The sequence below is a fragment of the Ostrinia nubilalis genome, chromosome 29 (assembly GCF_963855985.1).
Source record: "Ostrinia nubilalis chromosome 29, ilOstNubi1.1, whole genome shotgun sequence".
NCBI lineage: Eukaryota > Metazoa > Arthropoda > Insecta > Lepidoptera > Crambidae > Ostrinia > Ostrinia nubilalis.
In genome coordinates this window covers 5,864,083-5,887,302 of record NC_087116.1, presented here as the reverse complement: position 1 = coordinate 5,887,302, position 23,220 = coordinate 5,864,083, and the positions used below count along the sequence as shown (strand labels likewise).

The following is a 23,220-nucleotide window of genomic DNA, read 5'->3' as shown; positions in this document are numbered from 1 at the left end:
AGCATCATATTATGTATTATTATGTTCAATACAAACAATCATTAAGTTACACTCACCCCAACCGCGTCTCCGCATTGCATCGAATCCTATGAAAATGTGGTTTTTGGACATAGCAATACTTATTTTTCACAATTTTTATTTTTAAAAATTACGGGTCGATAGGTTAATTTATTTTGAAGAATAAATGTTATAAAAAGTTTTTTTCTAAAACTGATAGTTTAGCCGGAAAAAAATATTTTCCATCCCAATAGTACGCCGGCTGCGCTCGATTCGGATATAGTGACGTCACGCGGCCTTGCGTACGTTGACTTTTAGCAGCAAAAACGGCCTATGTTTATTACTTAATATCTTCGTAAGTAATGGTCCGATTTGGATAATTCAAAAAGATATATCTTTCTTATGTCTTAAAGATTAACGTAGATACTAGTTTTATTGAATTTTCTACAACAGTACTGATCCTCATTAGGTGTTTACAAATAAATAAAATAGACCTAGCCTAAAGGACGAAAAATCTTTATAGGTTTTTAGCCTTTTAGCCTTTTTGTAGGCTAGGCGCAATATGCGCCTAGCCTACAAAAAGGCTAAAAGCCTATAGTCATCGGGTAGACAAAAAAAGGCTATGAAAAAGGCCTAGCCTAAAGGCCTAAAAGACCTTTTTAGGCTTTTTCCCGCTGTAGCCCCTAATTCATAGGCTAGCCTTAAAAAAAAGCCTAAAAGCCTATAGGCCTCGGGAACACTAGCGCTAACTGGTGAGCGCTAAAACGATAGCCCTCATTGTAACAAAGACGTGTTGCGAATTTTTGGCTACTTTGGGTGTCACAAACTATTTGACGCTGACTGTTTAAAAAAAAACTTACACCCAAACAAAAATACAAGAAAAGAAAATTAAATAAATAATCGTATACATCCACCGACAGATGGCGACACTTAAAAATATTTTCAAAAAAATCCTGCAACTTAAATAATAAGTACTTAAATTAATGATATGATGATTCCTTAACGATTTCTTATCAATACATGAAAAATCTTTACATTCTAGAAAAATTGTATAAAAAAAGGAATGTTTGGACCTGCAAAATCACATACATAGCTACACATTTTGTTTTTCACAATATAAAAACATTTTGTCATTCATTATCTCTTGATTTACTTTCATAAGTCATACATACACCCGTATTCACAAACATTACTATGAGGTCTCACAGTGCGCGTGGGCCGTGGACGCACAGGGTGACACACGAACCGATAACAGAGCTCTATTCAACGCTGTGCGTTCGATTGCAAGCATCGTTTGTGAATACGGGTGAATAGTACTTAATTTAACGATTTATTTGTGATTTGCAAAATATTACAGACTATACAAAATAATCTAAATTATCTAAAGCCTGGTCTGTGAGCAATTTTGTCCTATGACTACAAGCTACCCATCCTTATCGCTCGCGCGTAATTATATTGCTGTCGCGACTGTGCGACGGGCGTCCGCAGTGAGTGTGCGAGCGCGACAGCAACATAATTACGCGCGAGCGATAAGGATGGGTAGCTTGGGGTCATTGGACAAAATTCTACGTGCTCGCAGACCAGACTTATAGAAATATTTTGTCTTTAAGACACAGCCTGATTGAATTGGTCCTAAAAGATCAGATCAATAAAGATAATAGATTTAACTACAAACCGATCGAGGTAACTGCGCACCTCGCTGGAATGCGACTCTCCCTCGCACTCACCCGCACACCTCGCCGCGCTCGTCCCGTCCGTACCAGAGCGTCAATGTGACGTCAAGGCTGCCAGGTGCGCAGTTAACTTTTTTTTATCCACATTGAGGAAGCTCTTGGCCTGTATCTCACCTGATGGTACGTGATGATCAGATAAGGTGGAAGCGAGCTTCACCCGGAATCCTCACTATGGAGGAACTGGCTATCTTACCTTTAATTGCCGGAACACAACAATGCTGTTAACATTGTTGTTATGGCGACAGACTTAGGTAAGATGGTGGTAGCTAGCCAGGCGGACTTAGAACAAGCCCTACCACCAACCAAACCGAACAGAAAAATCTGCCCCCACTGGGAATCGAACCCGGGACCTCTGCGTCTGAAGAAGATGGTCTTATCACTAGACCACAGAGGCGGTTAAAACTTGATCGGGATGTAGTTACTTTAAACTTACGACACGCGCGCATGGGTGACTTTATGACCGTGACAGTATCTCTCTGTTTCTCTTTATAAACGTGTAAAAGAAACAGATATAGGTAGGTAATTACTATCAAGGAATAAGTACTGCCACGCGGCGACAAAAAAGTCACGCGTGCGCGCGCATAATGTTGGAATACCCACTTTATTTCTTTCCATATTGAGGAAAGAAGAAGAGGTGTTTCCCGAATAATGCTCAGAATTGTCACTTCTATGTATTTAAAAGAGGAACTACCTACTTTTCTTCATTTTAGTTACCACTGCGACTTTGGCAAGGCAAGGTTTTCACAAAGTTTAAAATGATGTCAAACTCCTTCGAGCGTCTATTTGTCATTAATTTTGTAGTTCTTTCATAGCTAAATGATATTGGCAAGACTTCCCATACATTAAACTTTAATGTATGGGAAGTCTTGATGATTAAAGTGTTGTTACAGTTACAGGTACCATTTCTGTAAAGACCTGAAGAGAAATGGCTGAAAACCAGCACTGACTGAGATAGTCCTTGTCAGCACGAGCTGACCCAATTCCAATTCTTTTACTTATTTGATCTGTATCCTATTAAGTTACTCCAACTTAAAAATAGCAAATGAATGATTTATATTATTTATTTTATATATTTACAGTTTTAAAATAAAACAGATCTTTTTAAAGTCCACCGTTTAAGACAACCCTATCGAGCTAACTGCGTACCTCGTTGGAATGTAGATGTGACGTCACGGCTGCCAAGTGCGCAGTTACCTCGACCGGGTTGTATTCAAATTGTCATAAAAGTGGAGTAATTAAGATCCACGATAAAAAGAGATTTTCTACCTAACTTTCAACACTTCTAACTTCCACTCAAGGTTCTGGACTTTTCAGTTCGATGGGTATCTTCACAGTCGCACAGGGTTTTGGTCGTCTTCCGATCAACAGCATAAACAAGCATATGCCGGAGACAATGAGCGATGCTATGCTGCCGACTGCTAAGCCTAGCTGAGCAGCGGCTGTGGAATAGGTCCCGTGGTAGATCAGGGTACGTAGACTCTCTGGTAGTTCTTCTACGGCCTGTAACAATCATCATCATCAGAGGTGGAATTGTGTCAAGCAATCGTTATCATTTGACAGTACATAACGTACGATTATAATAATAATAATAAATAATAAATCTTTGGACAATTTCACACAGCGCCAGCTAGCCCCAAAGTAAGCAACTTAATGCTTGTGTTATGGGTGCTAGCTTAACGGATATACTACTTATATACTTTTTTTTTTTTAAATACATAAATATTATACATAGTCACACCCAGACCCGTCACAGAAATTAAAATTCATCATTTCAATTTCTGCCCGGCCGGGAATCGAACCCGGGACCTCTCGGCATAGTAGTCCGTTCTGAACCACTACACCAAACGGCCGACAAAATAATGCTGATCAATAACGCCCGTATTCACAAACATTACTATGTCTCAAAGTGCGCGTGGATGCACAGGGTTTGACAACGAACCAATCACAGAGCTCTATTCAACGCTGTGCGGTCGATTTGCTTCTGCACTAGCAAGCATCGTTTGTGAATACAGGCGTCAGTCTCCACTGCATGGGCACGACTAATTTACTAGAGGCAAAATGGAGGATTTGGCCTACACTCCCCACGCAGGCCAGACGGGATTAGAATTGAAAGATTATATAACTGTTTCAAGTATCAAATACAAAATCTGGCTTTAAAATTATAATTATAATTTGAGGGTAGCCAAAGATTTTCAAACCCGCTCGAACAGACTACGCCGCGAGCCGTCAGTCTGCTTGTGACCACGGCTGTAGCAACACAGCAACATATTTTCCAATTTTCGTCTAGCTTTAAAATTAAATGTCGCGCTTGCGTTTGAGACTCGTTGCTCTATAAATTAAGTGTGAAAGTGTAAACATAGTTAAGTGTAAAAATATTCTAATAAACTATTAAAAAACTTACCATTTCAAGCCACGCTACTGGTAAGATCAGACCTTGAGGTAGAAAACTCAGTGCCGTGAACGAACTGGATTTCCTCACTTGCACGTTGATTTGTAAGCTGGAATGAATAAAAGGTTATTGTTACTATTTTACCTTTTCTTTTAAGAGGATTCTGGATTTCCAAGAGTGAAAAAAAAAATTTTTTTTGGAAAACTCATAAAGCTCATTTATTTTTGCAAATAGGCTGCTTCGGGACAATAAATGGGCCAGTGCTGAGAAGAAGCAGCGCAAGAAACTCAGTGTCACTTGTGTGCTGAGATCTGAGAAGAAGCAGCGTACGAAAAGAACTCAAGACCTCATCTCTAACGGAGTGGTCTCAGGACAGATTGGTGATGGTGGAGGAGCAGATGTAAAAGGTAAGTGGCCCAATTTGTATTGAGAATTAGGCTTAATTTCTAACATGTCGTCTGACTCACTGGAGATGCTTAATAGGCCAGTAGAATTAAACATGAAAATTCGGATCAAATCGGAAACAATTCCTACAAAAGATTTTATTATTTTAATGGCTTCATTTGTTGCCCATTAAGACTATCCTAGGTTTTCGACTTCGACGGAGTTGTGCTTAAGTGGTGGGGCTCCCCAAAAGGGGCATATTTGCGGTTTTACGGTTATACCGCGTAAAGGACTTACAGTATCGTTTAAACTACATGCTATTGCAATATCGTGCGCGCGGAATAACCTTATTCCCATAGGTACCAAGAAGTACATTTTAGAAAACCCTTACACGGACCGCTTGAAGCAGTCAGGGTCGACAGCTTCAAGCTGCGACTGTACAGTAAACTGCAGAGTTCTATGGACGCACATACACGAACCGCTCAAGCAGTTGCAACTGATTCGGGCGGTCGACAGCACGGTGAATTTTCATCGTGCGGTCAAGCAGTCGCCAGCCATACACTGACTGCTCGAGCTGTCGACAGCTCTCGCGCAGTTACCTCCGCCCACTTTCTTCATTCCACGGCGCGCGCGCTTGTCATTTGTTGAGCAGTTAATATAAACTGCTCGAGCAGTTATCACTGGCAGCTTCAAGCTGTTGACTCTTGACTGCAAGAGTGGTCCGTGTATGTTGATCACTGACTAACTGCTCGAGCTGTCAGTGTATGGCGGGCCTTAGTCATTTCGCTCTGACAGAGCGGTCGTGGTCACGTTGAGGCGTTCACGCCGGTTGTAGAGGTAGATACAGCTTTCTGCATTACCTGCTGTTGTCATTGTTTTTGCTAAATAGAACCTTATTTACCTATAATTAAATCATTTACCTGGACTTCCCTCTAAGAGCGATGCCGAGCGTGGGATGTATGTCCAGGTAGTTGTCATACACCCGCTCAGGGTGCAAGCCAGAGAACATAACTTGGAGCCGAGGGTCTCCGTGGCTGAAGTGAGGGAAGGACGCTAGGGCTGGAGCACCTGGAAAATGATAAAATATCTTTCATACTTTTGTCCGTACGGTCAAACTTTGTCACGGTTTTAGGTTGGTTTTAGTCACGCTGACGCACGCTGACCGTCAGCGCTGACAGCCGAAATGTAGCGTCGGCGCCAAGCGATCAGCGTCACTCAGGAACGTTTCCTTCAATTAACATATTGATCTGTCAGCGCCGACGATCAGCGAGCGGTCAGCGCGATTCTAAAACCTGCCTTAAAGGGATATTACGGGACACGGGACGAGATTTTTTTATCCACAACGAGGAAGATCTTGGCCTGCATCTCACTTGATGGTAAGAGATGATTAGGCTGAAGATGGAAGCGAGCTTCACCCGGAATCCTCAACCACAGAAGAACTGAGTCCACTTACTGAGTTCTTTTAAAGATCGAATAGTTAAGTCTTAAAATGTTATTAGATTATACATAGGGTATATAAAATGTTACTAGCTGTGCCCGCGAATTCGTACGATTGAAAATAGTTTCAATAGTATTTCCCGTTCTTGCAATATTTTTCTTTACTGCTCCACCCCTATTGGCTGTAAGGTGATGTTATATAGCCTAAAGCCTTCCTCGATAAATGGGCTATCCAACACAAAAGGAATTTTTCAAATACGACCAGTAGTTCCTGAGATTAGCGCGTTCAAACAAACAAACTTTCAGCTTAAAAATATTAGAATAGATTAAATATTTCAGACGCTATGCAATATGCATATACCCATTGGCGTTGGCAATTACTCTTTTATAATGCGAACAGCTAGGGACTGGAATTCGCTGTCTGCTGCTGTCTTTCCTGAACACTATAATCCGGGCCTTTTCAAGGCGAAAGTGAATAGGCACTTACAGGGCAGATATGTACCATCCTAGACTGCATCCCACTTAACACCAGGTGCGATTGCGGTCAAATACCTGCGTTGTCATGCATAAAAAAATCCACAATTTCCACTCACCCATAGCGCAAGCAGTGATGTTAATCACCCCTTTAGGGGGGCAAGTGGCAGAGTCCACCTCGCAGTAGCACTGGTTGTCTGAGTTGTTTATGGGGTCGTCGAACACATTGTGGGGCAGACGATACCGGAGGAGAGGGATGCCGTCTAGCTGTAAGAGAAGGAGGGTCATCATCATCATGAAAATAGCAATGAAAACATGTTTTATTAGTCAAAGACAAAGTCATAACATAAAAAATTGCATCATTTTGTTTAGTGACATGAAAAAAATAAAATAACAAAATCAATAAATAATGAATCTAAAATGACGTGTCGGTTTGGTGACAAATGGTCATCCACTCTACATTATGTTGAAGTGTCGCAAGGGACACCACTACGTCTTCTTAGATAGATAGGTCTTAGAATAGGTCCATGGTCTTAGATCCCTTCATTCAGGTCATCAGGTCATTTTGTTTTCACTGAAGGAGGACGGCCCTCTAATTTACCTACAAGAGACAATGGAGGGTTTGGCCTACAGTCCCACCCTAGCTAGGTGGATTGGGGAGGTTTTATGTTTGAGAATGAGAATACTTTGGTTCTTTTTTGGGATCTGTGGTTCTTAGGTTCAATTCATTATGAATGAAAAAAACTACTTGGTGAATAAAAATTCATCATCATCATCTTAATTAGTCAATGGCAGTCCATATCTGTACCTCTAGCATGAACAGCTTTCGTCTTCGAATCGTTTGCGTACTCGATAAAATTCGATACTCAGTCTTCGAATTAAACAATAACGTGACAATTTTGATTCTCAAAATAAGTTTCGTGCAACCACATCTCATATTAAGTTCACTTTACGACACGTTCACAAGGGCGCTGTTGTAGTTTTCTTACTAAATCTTTTGATGGCGATTCGAGTACGCAAACGATTTGAACTCGAAAGTTTTTCGTGCTAGCCGTACTGTGCATCGTTCGTTCGTTCGCTCGTTTCAGCCGAAAGACTTCCACTGCTGAACAAAGGCCTCCCCCAAGGATTTCCACAAAGACCGGTCCTGCGCCGCTCGCATCTAGGCACCTCCCGCGACCCTCACCAGATCGTCGGTCCACCAGATATCTATGCATAGGCCTCCCCAATATGCGGGTTTTAAAGCTCTTCTCTTTTTGGGGCGGGTCACTGTCTATGCTTTAATAGTTGCGTTGCCTAACTTGCACTTTGCTTCTGCTATGCTGCTTGTCTAGTATAGATGCTGGCCTTCCTTATCCGCATCACTGCGGGTGAGGAGGTGAATGGTCTTGAGGGAGAGCGCAACGGTCGTGAAGATCCTCAAGGCAAGACTGAAGGATTGTCCTGCACGTGGTTGCCGCCCTGCTATTGGTCTAATTCCTTATGAAATAGACGTAACGGAAACCTTCTGTCGGAGTACCGCCGGGATGTCGAGGTCATGTCCTTGCGTGTCTATCATCAAAAAGATGATGGTAGATGGTAGAATGACCTCCTGCACCTAGGTCACACCCTGAGGGTCCATTCTCAGGGGGCAGGCCTGATGCCACCGGGATGCAGAAATCGGGCAGCTCATCTTGAAGGGTGCTGGGGAGCCAATAGCGTGGTATACCCCCAAGAAAAAGCGCTGTAACCTGATGATAGATGAGTCATAGCAGCGAACTTTTATAGGGACCGCTGCTGAAACAAAAGTCCTAAGCTACCGAATCAATGGCGGTATAACCATTAACCAACCAGAGGTTGAGGAGGCGCGGGCGGCCTTGGATGGACACAGAAAGGACCCAACCGAACAGTGGCGGTATAACCACAACCGGCTACCACAAGCCATGCGATGGAAAATCTGAGCAAAAAGTGTGGCAGTGGTGCTAGGGGAGGCATCACGGGTTTCAAAAATATCCCCAATAACCAACATGAGCGCAAAGGCAAAAATTGATTTACCCCAGGAGGGTACCAGCAAGGCTGGAGAATCCCTCCCTGAGCATCGCTCAGGCTGCCCTACGTATTCTGGGGGGGGCAAGCAATTGCGTGTTGGAGGAGCTGCAGGAGGCAGCAGGGGCCAGACCAAATTGGGAGGGCCAAAGGTCCCGAAAGGGATAAAGGCACCGAAAGGTGAAGTGGAGGGCGCACCAGGTGCAGGGAGTGGGGTGGCACCGTCGGGGAATGCTCCCCACATGGGGCGGGCACCTAAGCGGAGCGCTGAGAACCCACGGGGTCTCGTTGTGCGAAGCGAGGGCGGCCTGAACCAGGGGGGCGGCTCTGGCAGTGTGGCTCCACACAGTGCACCACCCGAGCAGCGACTGCCTGATGTGCGTGAGGCGCTAGGGCCGCAGGGTAACACCAGTGGCACTGCGCTTAATGCAGCGGAGGGCGGCGATCTGCAGGGGAGAAGGAGGCGCAAAAAGCGGTCGGGATGCCAGAGGAGGGTGAAGGCTGAGTTGCGGAGGCAACAGGCTGAGGACGCCACCTCAACGGCAGACCGGATTAAAAGGGCGAGGGAGATCAGCGGAGAGAGCCAAGTGTTGGTCAGCGCCAAGCGTGCTAAGACTGAGGAAACTCAGTCCTACGCCGCGGCTCTGAACATCTATAAGATGGCGATCACCGCTAAGGACTTTCCAGGGACCTGGCTAGGCGAGGAGGAGTATCTGGCGCTTCAGGGTATCATTTTTGATAAACTGGAGATCACGCCGGATCCCATCCCCGTCGTCAGCATGGGAAACCTGAAGTCAGGAGCGATTCTCTTCAGGTGTGAGGGGGAGAGCTCAATGAAGTGGCTTCGCACACTTGATGGCACTGCCGTCAATGGTGTGGAGCTTAGGGTGGTAGATGCTAAGAACCTCCCAAAGCCGGTGAAGATGGCCTGGAAATCCAGGAACGTCACGAGGCAGGACACAGGGCGGGTCATGAGGTTGCTGCAGAGGTTGCATCCGAGCCTGAAGACCTCGAACTGGAGCATTGTTGGCTCCACTGTAGAGGGGATGACGGTCAGGAGAATCGTCCTGATGGACGAGGCCTCTGCGGCGTACATCAGAGACCGCCAGTACATCCTGAACACTGGGATTGACCGGAGCATCTTCAAGCTTCTCGAGTACGATGTAAAGCGTGGGGATGAACCGGTCAGTGCCAGTGTGACGGCTGAACAGCGTGGGGATGCGGTGGCGGTCCCGGAAGACTGCCCGCGGACAGAGGAGCAGGCCTTGGAACCAATAGCGGGACCTAGTGCGAGTGAAGGGCTATCCGGAGGGACTGGGGGTGCGGGGGAGAAGCTGGTGGTAGATGAACCTGCTGCCGCTCTGTCTCCCGCATCCATAGGCTCGCTGGAGGCCATAGCTGACCTGGACCTGGGACGGTCCTCGCCGCTGGAGTATGATATCTCCGCGGATGAGGAGACCGAGCTCGGGGACAGAATTTGACGTCTGCAGCTCTCTTCGGGGGTTTAAGGTGCGTTCAAATTAATCTGCATCACTGCAAAGCGGCGACTGCCATCATGGCACGAGAGCTCAAGGTCAAAAGATATGATATCGCCTTAATCCAAGAGCCCTACCTGTACAAAGGTGAGGTGAAAGGACTCGGCGGCACAGGTGGAATATTAATATATAATTGTTCTACTAATGATACGAGGACTTACATTTATGTCAGAAATGGGATAAGTGCGATTCCTCTATCCAGGTTTTCTTACAGGGATCTCACAGCAGTGAAGATCCAAAGGGAGGGGGATTTGCGAGGAGTGATAGTGGCATCGGCATATCTCCCATATGAAAAGGCAGATCCTGTGTCAAGGCAAATGCAGGATCTGATACAACACGGCAACCAAGAAGATCTGGAAACCATCATTGGCTGCGATGCGAATGCTCATCATGTTGTGTGGGGCAGCTCAAACAACAACGCCAGAGGAGAGAGGTTACTGGATTTTCTGGTGAGTTCTGAAACACATATTATTAACAAGGGTAACAAACCTACATTCTTCAATGCCCGGAGGGCAGAGGTGATTGACCTGACGCTTGCATGTAAGAAGGCAGTCCGGAAAATCACTAACTGGTATGTTTCGGACGAGATATCATTGTCTGACCATAACTATATATGCTTTAAGTATAATGCTCCTATAAGAAAGGACGCAATTAAAAGAAGGAATCCCAGGAACACTGATTGGGAAGACTTCAAACGGGACCTAAGGACGGAACTTAGTGAACCAAAATGCAAACTCAACTCTGTGCTTGAAATAGAGTTTGACGCTGATCGAATTACCAATGCCTTGAAGACTGCCTGGAGGGATAACTGCCCGGAACGCGAGGCGGGATCGAAGAAACTTCCATGGTGGACCAAGGAAATAGCCCTCTTACGAAGGGAGACAAGAAAGGCGTTCAATATAGCAAGAGCTAGGAATGACTTTACAGAGTATAGAAGAGCACTGACGGAGTATAGCAAAGCGGTGCGAAAGGCAAAGAGGAAGGCATGGAGGGATCATTGTGAGATGATCAACTCAGTTCCCGAGGGCATGAGACTAACAAAGGCCATGTCAACAACCAAAGCGAACCCACTCACTACAGTATGGAGTGAGAGGGGGGGATATACGGAAGCAGGCAAAGATACGTTGAAAACAATGATAGCAACGCACTTTCCTGAATCACAGGTCCTAAACGATGATCAAGATCCAATCAGCGTGGAGGAACAAAATAGAACAACAAACAAGCTCGACTGGGTTACGGCTAAGAGAGTAGTGGATGAGACTAAGGTGAGATGGGCAATCGGGAGCTTTGAACCATACAAGGCACCAGGCCCAGATTCGATCTACCCAATTCTCTTGCAGCAAGGAATCTCCATTCTGACTCCTCATCTATGCAGGTTATACAAGGCCTGCATAGCATTTGGATACATACCTAAGGTATGGAGAGAAGTCAAAGTGATCTTTATACCTAAACCAGGTAGACCGGATTACAACGACCCTAAGGCATATAGGCCAATAAGTCTACAATCTTTTCTTCTCAAATCGCTTGAAAAACTTGTAGATAAGTACATAAGACAAGGACCACTAAAAAGATTTCCTCTACATGAGCTTCAATGTGCATACCAGGCAGGGAAATCTACAGAAACTGCGCTACACTATGTAACCGGCAGGGCGGAGGCGGCTCTTGAGAGTAGGGAGGTTACTGTTGGGACATTTGTCGACATAGAGGGGGCATTTGACCGCACTACCTTCTGCTCTATAGGAGCTGCTGCTTCTGACCACGGGGTACCACTACCTCTATGCCGGTGGATAGACTGTATGCTTAAAGGCAGGATTATTCAATCAGAACTGCAAGGAGCTGGGCTGCCCGCAAGGGGGGGTACTCTCACCCTTGCTATGGAGCCTGGTCGTGGACTCACTACTTGTGAAACTAAACAAAGGACCACTCTACACGGTTGGATATGCAGATGATTTGGTAATTATGGTAAGGGGCAAGTTCCCAACTATTGTGACAGACATCATGCAAAGAGCCCTCAACACACTGGAAGAGTGGTGTGACAAAAACCACCTCTCGGTGAATCCGGGAAAAACGAATGCGATTGCATTTACAAAAATGAGAAATACAACAGGTCTAGGACATCTCTACCTTTATGGTAAGCAAATAACCTGGACCAATGAAGTGAAATATCTAGGGGTAATCCTAGATAAGGAACTTACATGGCGTAAACACCAAGATACGGTCATAGCTAAGGCTATGAGAGTGCTGGGAATGTGTCGTGGTGCATACGGGAAGGCATGGGGACTTAGTCCCAGAGTGATGAGGTGGATCTATATAACTATGGTGAGACCAATAATACTTTATGGCAGCATTGTCTGGTGGCCTAGAATTAGGTTACAGACGTGCAGAACGGCACTGGGCAAATTGCAAAGAACTGCATGCCTAGCAATAACGAGTGCGTTTAGAACTACGCCAACTGCAGCATTGGAAATTATTCTGGGATTGCCCCCACTGCACTTGGCGCTAGAAGTAGATGCAAGGAAGGCGCTGCACAGACTGAAGGGGGCGGGACTTTGGAGTACATCCAAACCTTGCACCAAGCACACAAGGATGGGGAGCGATCCTCAATTAGATGCAATAATGGACATGGGTTGTGATATAATGCAGCCTAGGTACATGTTTAGCAAGGATTTTAAAGTGTCTATACCAACAAGGGAAGACTGGAAAAGAGGACCAAAACGTCAACAAGACAGCCTGATCTGGTATACTGATGGCTCCAAGATGAACTCAGGAACAGGAGCGGGCGTCTACTCCAAACAATCTGAGCACAGTGAAAGCTTAGGGAGGTTTGCAACAGTGTTTCAAGCTGAAACCTATGCTATAATCATGTGCGCAGTAAGGAATATAGAACAGGCGCATAAAAAGCGTGACATTTACATATTAAGTGACAGTCAGGCAGCACTCAAAGCCATTGCCTCAGTGAGGGTTGGATCCAGACTCGTTTTGGAGGCAATCTTGGCACTGAATAAACTTGGAAGGCACAACAGGGTGACCCTCATGTGGGTACCTGGACATACTGGAATCGAAGGCAATGAGAGAGCCGACAGTCTAGCGAGACAAGGGTCAGAGGCGGCACCTATTGGGCCAGAGCCGATAGTGCCCTTATCTATAAGCACTGTACACATGGCCATGAGGCAATATACATCCAGGAAGCACAGAGCTGAATGGGAAAGCTCCAACGGCATGAGCCACTTCAAACTATTCCTAGTTGGAAACACAAGATCATGGGAAAAGCTCATACTCAATGGAAACAGAAGGCAAGCCCGAGTGATCACGGGTGCGCTAACAGGACACTACACTACAAACCACATGCTCCACAAAATGGGCCTAACTACGGATGACAGCTGTCGAGCATGTGGAGAACATGCGGAGTCCATGAAACACCTACTCTGCGAATGTGACGCGCTAGCCAGAACTAGAATGGGTCTCCTGGGGTCGGCTTATCCGACACCAGAAGAATATAGGTCCTTCTCACCCAAGCACTTGATCCACTATATGGATAGAATCTTTGTGGATGAGGGGGGATAAAGGTATAGGGAAGCACAAAAGATCCCAATGGGTCGACGTGCACTGCGCCCATGCGCGGCCCTAAAATAAGATAAGATAAGATAAAGCTCTTCTGTTTAATCGCATTTCCCTGATTCTTCTTCCTTCTACCGGTGACTATTCTACATAGCTGGAGAATTGGCTTATCTTAAAACCTTAACTATAACGAATTCACCTCAACATCCTTCTCGTAATGAAAGGGTAGTCTTCTGCACAAGTTGGGGTAGAACACATGCAGCACTTGCTTCCTGTCCAGCTGGGAAGGCGGGAAGATGGAGCCATCAGTTGCGTCTATACTGCAAGGAAAGAAGAATTCGTTTAGCCATCATCAGGTCATATTTTAGTCCCCTCTTCTGCAGGAGAACGACCCTCTAGTTTCAGCTATAGGACGTCCACTGCTGAACATAGGCCTCCCCCAATGATTCGCATGTTGGAGTTAGTAGCGGCCCTCTATTACCAAAGGGGAATGGATTGGCCTACACTCCCCGCGCAAGTTTCCCTAGCACGAGCCTCCAGTTTACTAAATGCAAGGAAGAGGCGTATACTCTCCCCAAACTGGCTATAGAAGTGTTTCGAAGGCCTGATGTTTGCATTTTAGTCATTATCAGGTCATTTAGTCTCCACTGCAGGAGCACGACCCTCTAGTTTCAGCCATAGGACGTCCACTGCTGAACATAGGCCTCCCCTAATGATTTCCATGTTGAATGGTTAGTAGCGGCCCTCTAGTTTACCAGAGGCAAATGGATTTGGCCTAAGCTGGAAGGAAAGAATCTAAGAACTCGTTTAGCAATCATCAGGTCATTTAGTCCACTGCAGGGGCACGATTCTCTCTAATTTAAGGCAAGTGGAAGAGACGTGTCCTCTCCACACTGGCCAGACGGAGTGGGGTCTTCAGTCGCGTCTATATTGCAAGGAAAGAAGAATTCGTTTAGCAATTATCAGGGCATTTAGTACACCAGAGGCAAATGGATATGACCTAAACTCCCCAAGCTGGCTATAGAGGGGTTTCGAAGGCCTGATGTTTGCTTTTTAGTCATCATCAGGTCATTTAGTCTCCACTGCAGGAGCACGACCCTCTAGTTTCAGCCATAGGACGTCCACTGCTGAACATAGGCCTCCCCTAATGATTTCCATGTTGAATGGTTAGTAGCGGCCCTCTAGTTTACTAGAGGCAAATGGATTTGGCATAAGCTGGAAGGAAAGAATCTAAGAACTCGTTTAGCAATCATCAGGTCATTTAGTCCACTGCAGGGGCACGATTCTCTCTAATTTAAGGCAAGTGGAAGAGACGTGTCCTCTCCACACTGGCCAGAGTTGGGGTCTTCAGTCGCGTCTATATTGCAAGAAAAGAAGAATTCATTTAGCCATCGTCAGGTCATATTTTAGTCTCCACTGCAGGAGCACGACCCTCTAGTTTATCAAAGGCAAATGGATTTGGCCTATACTCCCCACGCTGGCCAGACGGGTTTGAGAGGCCTGATGTCCGTAGACATCCATAGGGATCATTCTATTCTCATCATCATCATCAACAGCCCTTTACAGTCCACTGCTGGACTATGAGCCTCCTCCACTTATAGTGGACGGTTTTGCCATATCTAATCTCCACGCTTGGCAGGCGGGTTGGAGATCGCAGTTTAAAAGATTTATGTTTTTCAGAGAGCGCTGCTGCCCGTTCTCTGTTTGATGTGTAGTCCCTAAGTCGCCTCTTACGACACACCCGTGGGAAGAGTAGGGGTTGGTGACAAATGTATTCTACTCTGCCGTCACCTATTCTACTCTGCTGGAATCACCAGACAGTATAAAATAGATTTACTCATTTACTTCATTCATTCATATGAATTTTTGTGGGTTCTAGCATTTCTAGCGAGGATCGAATCCGGAATATCTGGTGTCTAAACAATAATAAAACTAAACCATCAACTAATTATCTAATAACGTTTCATTTCCTCAATATTTACCTATTCCCTTGACTCTTTATAATAACAAACGATAAATACTGTAACTTAGAAGACAAATTGTGTTTTTAAATCGTTCAGAAATGGTGTTTTCTTATCAGGGGGTGATAACCTCTGCCCGCTCATTACAAAGGAAGTGGATACAGTAGGCTGGTGGGTTATCAGTTCTCGACAAGCTACTGAAGGGTAGTAGGTTCGACCATAGATATGTGTCGACGTCTACGACGCGCCACTAGATTAGTGGCAGTCATAACCCAACAGATGGCGCTGACACAAGGGCTACTATGGCATACTCCACCGCACCTACAATCCTGCATCGCGGTATTGGAGTTTTACACCCCGCTTAGTATAAATAGAAAAATTGAGATGGTAACAACTGGACCCAATCCCGTCTCCCGGACACGGCCTGAGCCGAGGTCCGGGCCTACCGTGGCGCCCTCAGGCCGCGTCCGTAGTCCCCTCGATCGGGCCCACTAGAGTGAGCCCGCCGTAGGCTGGACTTTGGTCCAACACCGCGGTGGGCAACCCTCTAGTTGGGTTCGCCACTGATCGGGCGCCTTATGCGCTCGATACGGACCGATCGCGAACGTTGGTATGCGACTTTATCTGATTTTAACTAAATATGCCGCTCCATAAAATTTGCCGCCCTAAGTTTTAGCCTACTTATGCCCGTTTTAACCATCAATCCCTAATTTTTAAGTGACTCCTGTGGTAACACTTAACAGGAATTTTGTTTTCAAAGGGGTCACTTAAAAAAATGGGGTTTGATGATGAAAACTGGCATCAGCCTGCTGGATATACCGCCACTTAACTGCGCATCAATACGACTATCCCTCGTACTCACACGCACACCTCTTGCATTTGCCCTGTCCGTACCAGAGTGTCGACATGACGTCACGGCCGCCAGGTGCGCAGTTAACTCAACCGGGTTTAGTCCCAGAATCCCAGAAAAGCTTCTGACTCTTCTGAGCCAATCTATACTGTGTACTAGTGATAACGATGGAGCCAATTCTCATTCAGAACGTTATGTTGATAAGAGCTCGTGAAATGAGCGTACAGTTGTTTAGCAGAGGAACGTGATTTGATAATGTACTTGTACAACTAATTTGGCATGATATAAGTGAGATTTTAAGCCACTTATGCCCATAACGTACGATTATTCTGTCAAACGCTTTGTTCAACTGACTTTGTCATACGTTATGAACTGTCAAATGATTTCGATTGCTTTACACAATTCCACCTCAGTTCTAAATCCGTATTTACAAGGGTCATTTCGATAGAACGATTACTCAATAGGAATCGGATCGGATTTAGAACTGTTTTTCAATGGGACGACACAACAAAACTTTAATGACAACAAATCGTTAAGTTGCGATCCTATCGAGTAATCGTTCTATCATTAAGACCCTTGTGAATACGGATTTAGAAGTCAGTGGGACGACTTCTGATCGTCAGCGAGATCTTGATTGTCAAAATAAGTGAATTAGGCCTTCTATGATCTGAAATAGACCTGAAATTTTGCAACCTGGACATTTTGCAACTTGAAGTTTCTGCACTTATAGGGTCCCGGTTGCCATTTGGCCGGAACAAACGTAGGTCTCTTACCTATTGCAGTCAGGTCCAGTCCACATATCCAGCTGGCTCTGCCCGTCCACTTCTTCGATCATGTTCATTTTATCCATGTCCTCCACTCCTGTGTTTATGGTCAGCTTCTCAGATAAGGTCTGGTTTTTCTGCAAGAATATGAAAACAGTTTTAGATCAAAGTAAAATGGTCCCAGCCCGCCTGGGGACTGTTACCCTAATCTTCCATTTGCATCTTGTTATAGTCTGGTCCGGGAGCACGTAGAATTTTGTCCAATGACCCCAAGCTACCCATCCTTATTGCTCGCGCGTAATTATATTGCTGTCGCGACTGTGGGACGGGCGCCCGCAGTGAGAGTGCGAGCGTGACAGCAACATAATTACGCGCGAGCGATAAGGATGGGTAGCTTGGGGTCATTGGACTAAATTCTACGTGCTCCCGGACCAGACTATAGTAAGTTACAACCTGGTCGAGTTAACTGCGTACCTAGCAGCCGTGACGTCACATCGACGCTCATGTACGGGGCGAATGAGGGGAGGTGTTCGAGTTAATGGGAGGGAGAGTCGCATTCTAGCGAGGTGCGCAGTTAGCTCGATCGAGTTGTAGGGGTCGTACTCCTGCAGTGGAGAAAAAGAAAATAACCTTTATTTAACAAGTGTCGTTTTTCTTTTGAATGTTACAATGTAACGTTGGTGATCAACTAAATAAAATAAACTGTGATTTTGCGCTTTGGAGGGCACTATTTAAAGCCATCCAATAGTAATGTAGACGGCTCTAAGCCTGACCTTAGTGTTGTGTATACAGCTGTATACAGTTGTTACAATCTTACAGAAGGAGGAGCAAAAAGGAGGTCGAATATGTTTACTTTAGTGTAGGTATGTCTTAGTTTTTGTAATAAACGATAATAAACGCAAAACCTTATCAAATTGATCTTGTAGCTTCTTGTTATTTTCCAGTGTAACGAATAATCTGTTCATGAAAACCTTAAAATCAGATTTGAGTTTATCGCGAACAGATAGATATCTAGATGGGGCGTGTTTTATTTTTAAAGATAAATATAAACTCACAGCAGCCAACAGTCCGAACTGGTTGAATTTCAATTCTCCACGAATGCTGAGCAGTGGTTTGGCAGCGTTGAAGATGGAGTCTTCGTAGCCCCAGAGGAATCTGAAGACAATGGCATAAAATTAAATAAAATAGGTACTGGCAAATAAAGGTCCATAAAAAGTTACCGGCAAGCGCAGCGTAGGATAGACCACCCAAAAGGCGGACAGACGATCTCGTAAAGGTATCAGAAAGGCAACCGGCCAATCTGGATATCATGGGAAGGCCAAAAGTTGTCATCGGTAAAAGGTGACTGGGACAAAATATATGAACGTCAGGCCTCCTCAACCCGTCCGGCCTGCGTGGGGAGTGCAGATCAAATCCTCCATTTGCCTCTGGTAAATTAGAGGGTTGTGCTCCTGCAGTAGAGTCTTATTGACCTGACGATGATAACACAATATTATAAGCTATAATATATTGATGTAAGATCAGATATAGGAAATAGGCTACTTACTACTACTTATTGAAGTCTTTAGACATAAGACAGCGGTAGCGTAGCATAGACGGGGCCTGTATCTTTGCTGAAGACCCCAAATGGACCCAAATTTAACATTCGCGCGGGGCCCCTAACGGCCCCTAGGTGCCTCCATGCCCCTCAGTGCCGGACTATTGCCTTTGTTCGGCACTGAGGGCCTCTATGGCCTGGGGCCCCGTATCATTGATAAGGCTGATACGGCAGCAGCTACGTCTAAGCAGACGAAGATATGGGACAAAGATTTTTCTGTTCGGTTTGGTTGGTGATAGGGCTTGTTCTAAGTCCGCCTGGCTAGCTACCACCATCTTGGGTAAGTCTGCCGCCTTAACAACAATGTTAACAGCATTGTTGTGTTCCGGTAGTTAAGAGGTAAGATAGCCAGTTCCTCCGTGGTTGAGTATTCCGGGTGAAACTCGCTTCCACCTTCGGCTTGATCATCACTTACCGTGAGATACAGAACAAGAGCTTTCTCGTTGTGGTTAAAAAAAAAGATAGTGTAATAAATCAATACATACCTGTGTAGAGGGAGTTGTACAAATGCTTCAGGATGGTTGGCAAAAGGCAGCATTGTTATAACTGGAAACTGGGTTATAGGGTTGAAGTTCGCTTCCACCACCTTCGACAGTCCCTGTCAAGAATAACAATGATTTATAAAATGTTAAGAAACACAGTAATTAGGTTCTGAGTTCACGACGTCTTAGTTCCTCTCAGCTAAATGACTTCTACTGCTCGACAAAGGCCTCCCCCAAGGATTTCCACAATGACCGATCCTGCGCTGCCCGCATTCAAGTACTTCCAACGACCCATCAGAATGTCAGTCCACCTATAGTCTGGTCTGCGAGCACGTAGAATTTTGTCCAATGACCCCAAGCTACCCATCCTTATCGCTCGCACGTAATTATATTGCTGTCGCGACTGCGCGACGGGCACCCGCAGTGAGTGTGCTCACTGACCGGGCTTTAGTAGGAGGCCTGCCCACACAACGTCTTCACAGATGTGTGATTTCATTGGACCAAACTAGATCCTGGCTATAACAGGAGTTGCAGCGGTGGGATAGAGAGATAGAATTTAGGCTGGTATACCTAGAAGTTTTCTAGTGGTGGTCATGCTGCAACGGAAGACGAAAAGTAGGTAAGCTTCTCAACTCGGTGGACCAATGATCAGGATAAGGTGGCGGTAAATGCCTGGATGCTGTTAGCACAGGACTGGCCGTTGTGGAAATCCGTGGGTTCCTCTTAACTTGCAGTCAAGCTATAGATCCTGGCTACACAGGAGAATTTGTGTAAATGGACGTCTTTCGACTAAGACCAGTCATCATCATCATTTCAGCCACAGGACGTCCACTGCTGAACATAGGCCTCCCCCAATGACTTCCATAATCACCGGTTGGTAGCGGCCTGCATCCAGCGCGTTCCTGGCATTCTTATGAGGTCGTCGGTCCACCTTGTGGGTCCTACGCTGCGCTTTCCGGTACGTGACCAGTACTAACCATTAAAGGCATGTTGGGTACGGAGATCTGATCAAAGACGGGTCCCCTCGACCGGTTGGGGAGGAACCTGAAGTCATTCATCTCTTGGAAGGTCAGCTGCTCTCCCTTGAATGCTACGTTCACTCGCTCCACCTGCTGCCTGGAACAAAGTTAAACGCAGGTTAGCATGCCACCCATAGAGATCTAGAGAGATGCCAACTAATGCGCTGAGTTTGAAACTCAGTGTCGCATTAGAAATTCACACAAACAAAATAATTAAAATAAAAACATAACGTTGCGAAATGTGTGTGTCAAACGTACAGCATCACTACATACGCAGTGACGTGCGATTGAATAAATTGTTAGTTTGAATGTGCTCACTATCCAATGCGGTATCAGTACTCAACGTTTGAAAAACCTTTAGTACTACGAAATCAATGTAAACTGTTTACACTATAATGTCGCTGCATCATTGCTGTCGCGAGCAATGTTTTCTGTTTTTGGGCATATTGCTGCGACACTGGCCCCGTCCCCTTTTCACATTTCCCTTTAGTTTCTGTGATCTGTGATTCCATCACAGTTTTAGTTGTCTCGTTTAACCCTCGTAAGCTAAACATGCTTATGTTAAGTGTATTCATAGAACTGTCTACGGAACTGATAATCTATGCATATAATAAGCTATTTACATAATTGTCAACAGTCTGTTTACACATATACAATTTAATGACTACGTGCATCAGTACGTAGACTTATTGTGGCTAGTTCGATGCAGGGTGCTGATAGGTTATCAAACATATTGGCCGTGCATGTAATGACGTTTATTTACCTAACTTTATATAATTCATTCATTGACGATGGTTGAGGGTTTCACCCAAGTGATCTAATTGAAGTGCGTAAGTATTGAAGTAATTCGTAAACATCCTTGGACATTGTACACCACGCCATTGTTACGCGAACTGCTGCTATGTTCTTCTGATTAATTTCGTTGCGGGTCCAATGATAGTGTAACTTTCGCGGGACAAACTTGACCTTCACTGGTTGGGTTATTGGCGGTCCAGCTGTAGATCCTGGCTACACAGGAGTTGCAGCGGCGGGAACGAGAGGTGGGAATAGTCTTGGTCCCAAACTAAGCTACTCGTTATGCCTTGTAGCTAGGTTTGTTTCGGCTTTTACTAGTCTAGCGTATACAACCCGATCGTGCTAACTGCGCACTTCGATGGAATACGACTCTCCCTTGCACTCACCCGCACACCTCCCCTCGTTCGCCCCGTCCGTACCAGAGCGTTGTTGTTACGTCACGGTTACCAGGTGCGCAGTAATTCCACCGGGTTGTAGCTACGTCAGTGCCTGAGGATATGGGAGCGGCACGGGAGAGTGTGTTTGTGACGTCAAACGACAGTGAGAATTCAGATATGGTTCAGAATATGCTCTGTCACGCATATCACCCCGCTCATGCCGCTCCTATCTTCTTCTTATTCGTTACGCTCTTGGCAGAGCGGTCGTGATCACGTTGAGGCGTTGTTCACATCGGTTGTAGAGGCGGATACAACTCCCGCCATCTCTCTCTATTGGCAGACTGTCTGGTGCAGTCACATACGCCGTCTCCCACTGCTGATTTAACTTGGTCGGTCCAGCGCATTGGTGACCTGCCACGCGAACGGGTTCCTTCGACTTTTCCTTGGACGACCAGTCTTTCTATGGAGTTGTCATCCCGCTTTGAGACATGTCCGAAGTATTGCAGTATACGCGACTCCTATACATCAGGCACTAACTCGCTAGACTTGTAGCTCTGTACCTAGTTTCGACAGAGTAGTATAGAACCACCCCTCTTCCCTGGATGTCCTAAGTAGGGACAAATATGCGAACATCAGGCCTTCCCAACCCGTCTGGCCAGCGTGGGGAGTGTAGGCCAAATCCTCCATTTGCCTCTGGTCAATTAGAGGGTCGTGCTCCTGCAGTGGAGACAGAATGACCTGATGATTATGATGACCAATAATATACGGGCGAATACGCAGACCGAAGCTAAGTAAGTATTATAGTATCGACGAAATTAAAGAAAGAAAAAAGAAACATTTATTGCCATGGACATCACAGAAGACAAAAGATGTAAATAATAGAAAAAAAAAGCAAATAAGACATAGGTGACATAAAACATACAATGAAAGTGAAAGTAAACTGAGCAGTGCCACCCTGTCGCACAGCGATGTCCATCGCAATGGGACCCCACTCAGCATATGCCGTGGCCCCCGGTGAGGGAGGCCACGACGCTGGTTTTCAGTGTGCCCCATGCCGAGTGGGAGTCACGGACACTAACCTATACTGCATAAAATATACATACATAAATAATAATAATAATAGTGCGCTATTAAATATTAACTATGTGCCTATTTTTCTATGACCATGAAGTCTTAAATGAATCTGTCAACAAAGGTAATTTGGAAAACACGTTTAGGTATTTGTACAATTATGTAGGTAACGGCAACCATTGTCAAAACTTGTGAATTATCGCTAGTGGGAATTTTATTTATTTATGTATTATCATTGCCTATACTATATGCTCGGAGTTTCCCTGCGTGATCGAATCAGAAATGAGGAGATCCGTAGGAGAACCAGAGTGACCGACATAGCCCGCAGAATCGCTAAAATCAAGTGGCAGTGGGCGGGGCACATAGCTCGAAGAGCTGATGGCCGCTGGGGCAGGAAAGTTCTTGAGTGGCGACCACGAGCCGGAAGACGTAGCGTGGGCAGGCCGTAGGTGAACCGACGTTCTGGTGAAGGTCGCGGGAGGTGCCTGGATGCAAGCGGCGCAGGACCGGTCTTTGTGGAAATCCTTGGGGGAGGCCTTTGTCCAGCAGTGGACGTCTTTCTGAAACGACGTATTATTATTATTATTATTATCTAGTACCACGGTAGTGTGGAGTGCCCTGCCAAGGCGAGCAAACAAAACAATCTTTTCTGGAATTATTTTGCATGGTGCCTTGAAGTTCCGCGTGACGTCACACCGTGCTACACTCAACCACGCCTTGACGTCACGGGCCTTTTCTAATAAACAGGCGCGATTTATCTGTCAGTTTTCAT

At 45.5% G+C, this 23,220-nt stretch overlaps 2 protein-coding genes across 2 annotated transcripts in view; one reads left to right on the top strand and one right to left on the bottom strand.

Annotated features, from left to right (window-relative positions):
• LOC135085585 (THAP domain-containing protein 5-like) overlaps nt 1-23,220 on the top strand; it is a 308,949-nt gene that overhangs the window by 181,753 nt on the left and 103,976 nt on the right. The gene's annotated exons all lie outside the window — the stretch shown is intronic.
• The window catches only part of LOC135085736 (lysosome membrane protein 2-like), a 58,114-nt gene continuing 37,551 nt past the window's right edge, over nt 2,658-23,220 (bottom strand). Inside the window, exons 4-12 of the mRNA XM_063980534.1 lie at nt 20,164-20,302; nt 19,190-19,302; nt 18,163-18,262; nt 17,117-17,244; nt 13,732-13,852; nt 6,534-6,681; nt 5,424-5,571; nt 4,132-4,228; nt 2,658-3,230 (exon numbers count right to left, since the gene is read on the bottom strand). Of these exons, the coding sequence (XP_063836604.1) occupies nt 3,024-3,230; nt 4,132-4,228; nt 5,424-5,571; nt 6,534-6,681; nt 13,732-13,852; nt 17,117-17,244; nt 18,163-18,262; nt 19,190-19,302; nt 20,164-20,302 (1,201 nt within the window). The 3' untranslated portion in view covers nt 2,658-3,023. The remainder of the gene's footprint in view (nt 3,231-4,131; nt 4,229-5,423; nt 5,572-6,533; nt 6,682-13,731; nt 13,853-17,116; nt 17,245-18,162; nt 18,263-19,189; nt 19,303-20,163; nt 20,303-23,220) is intronic.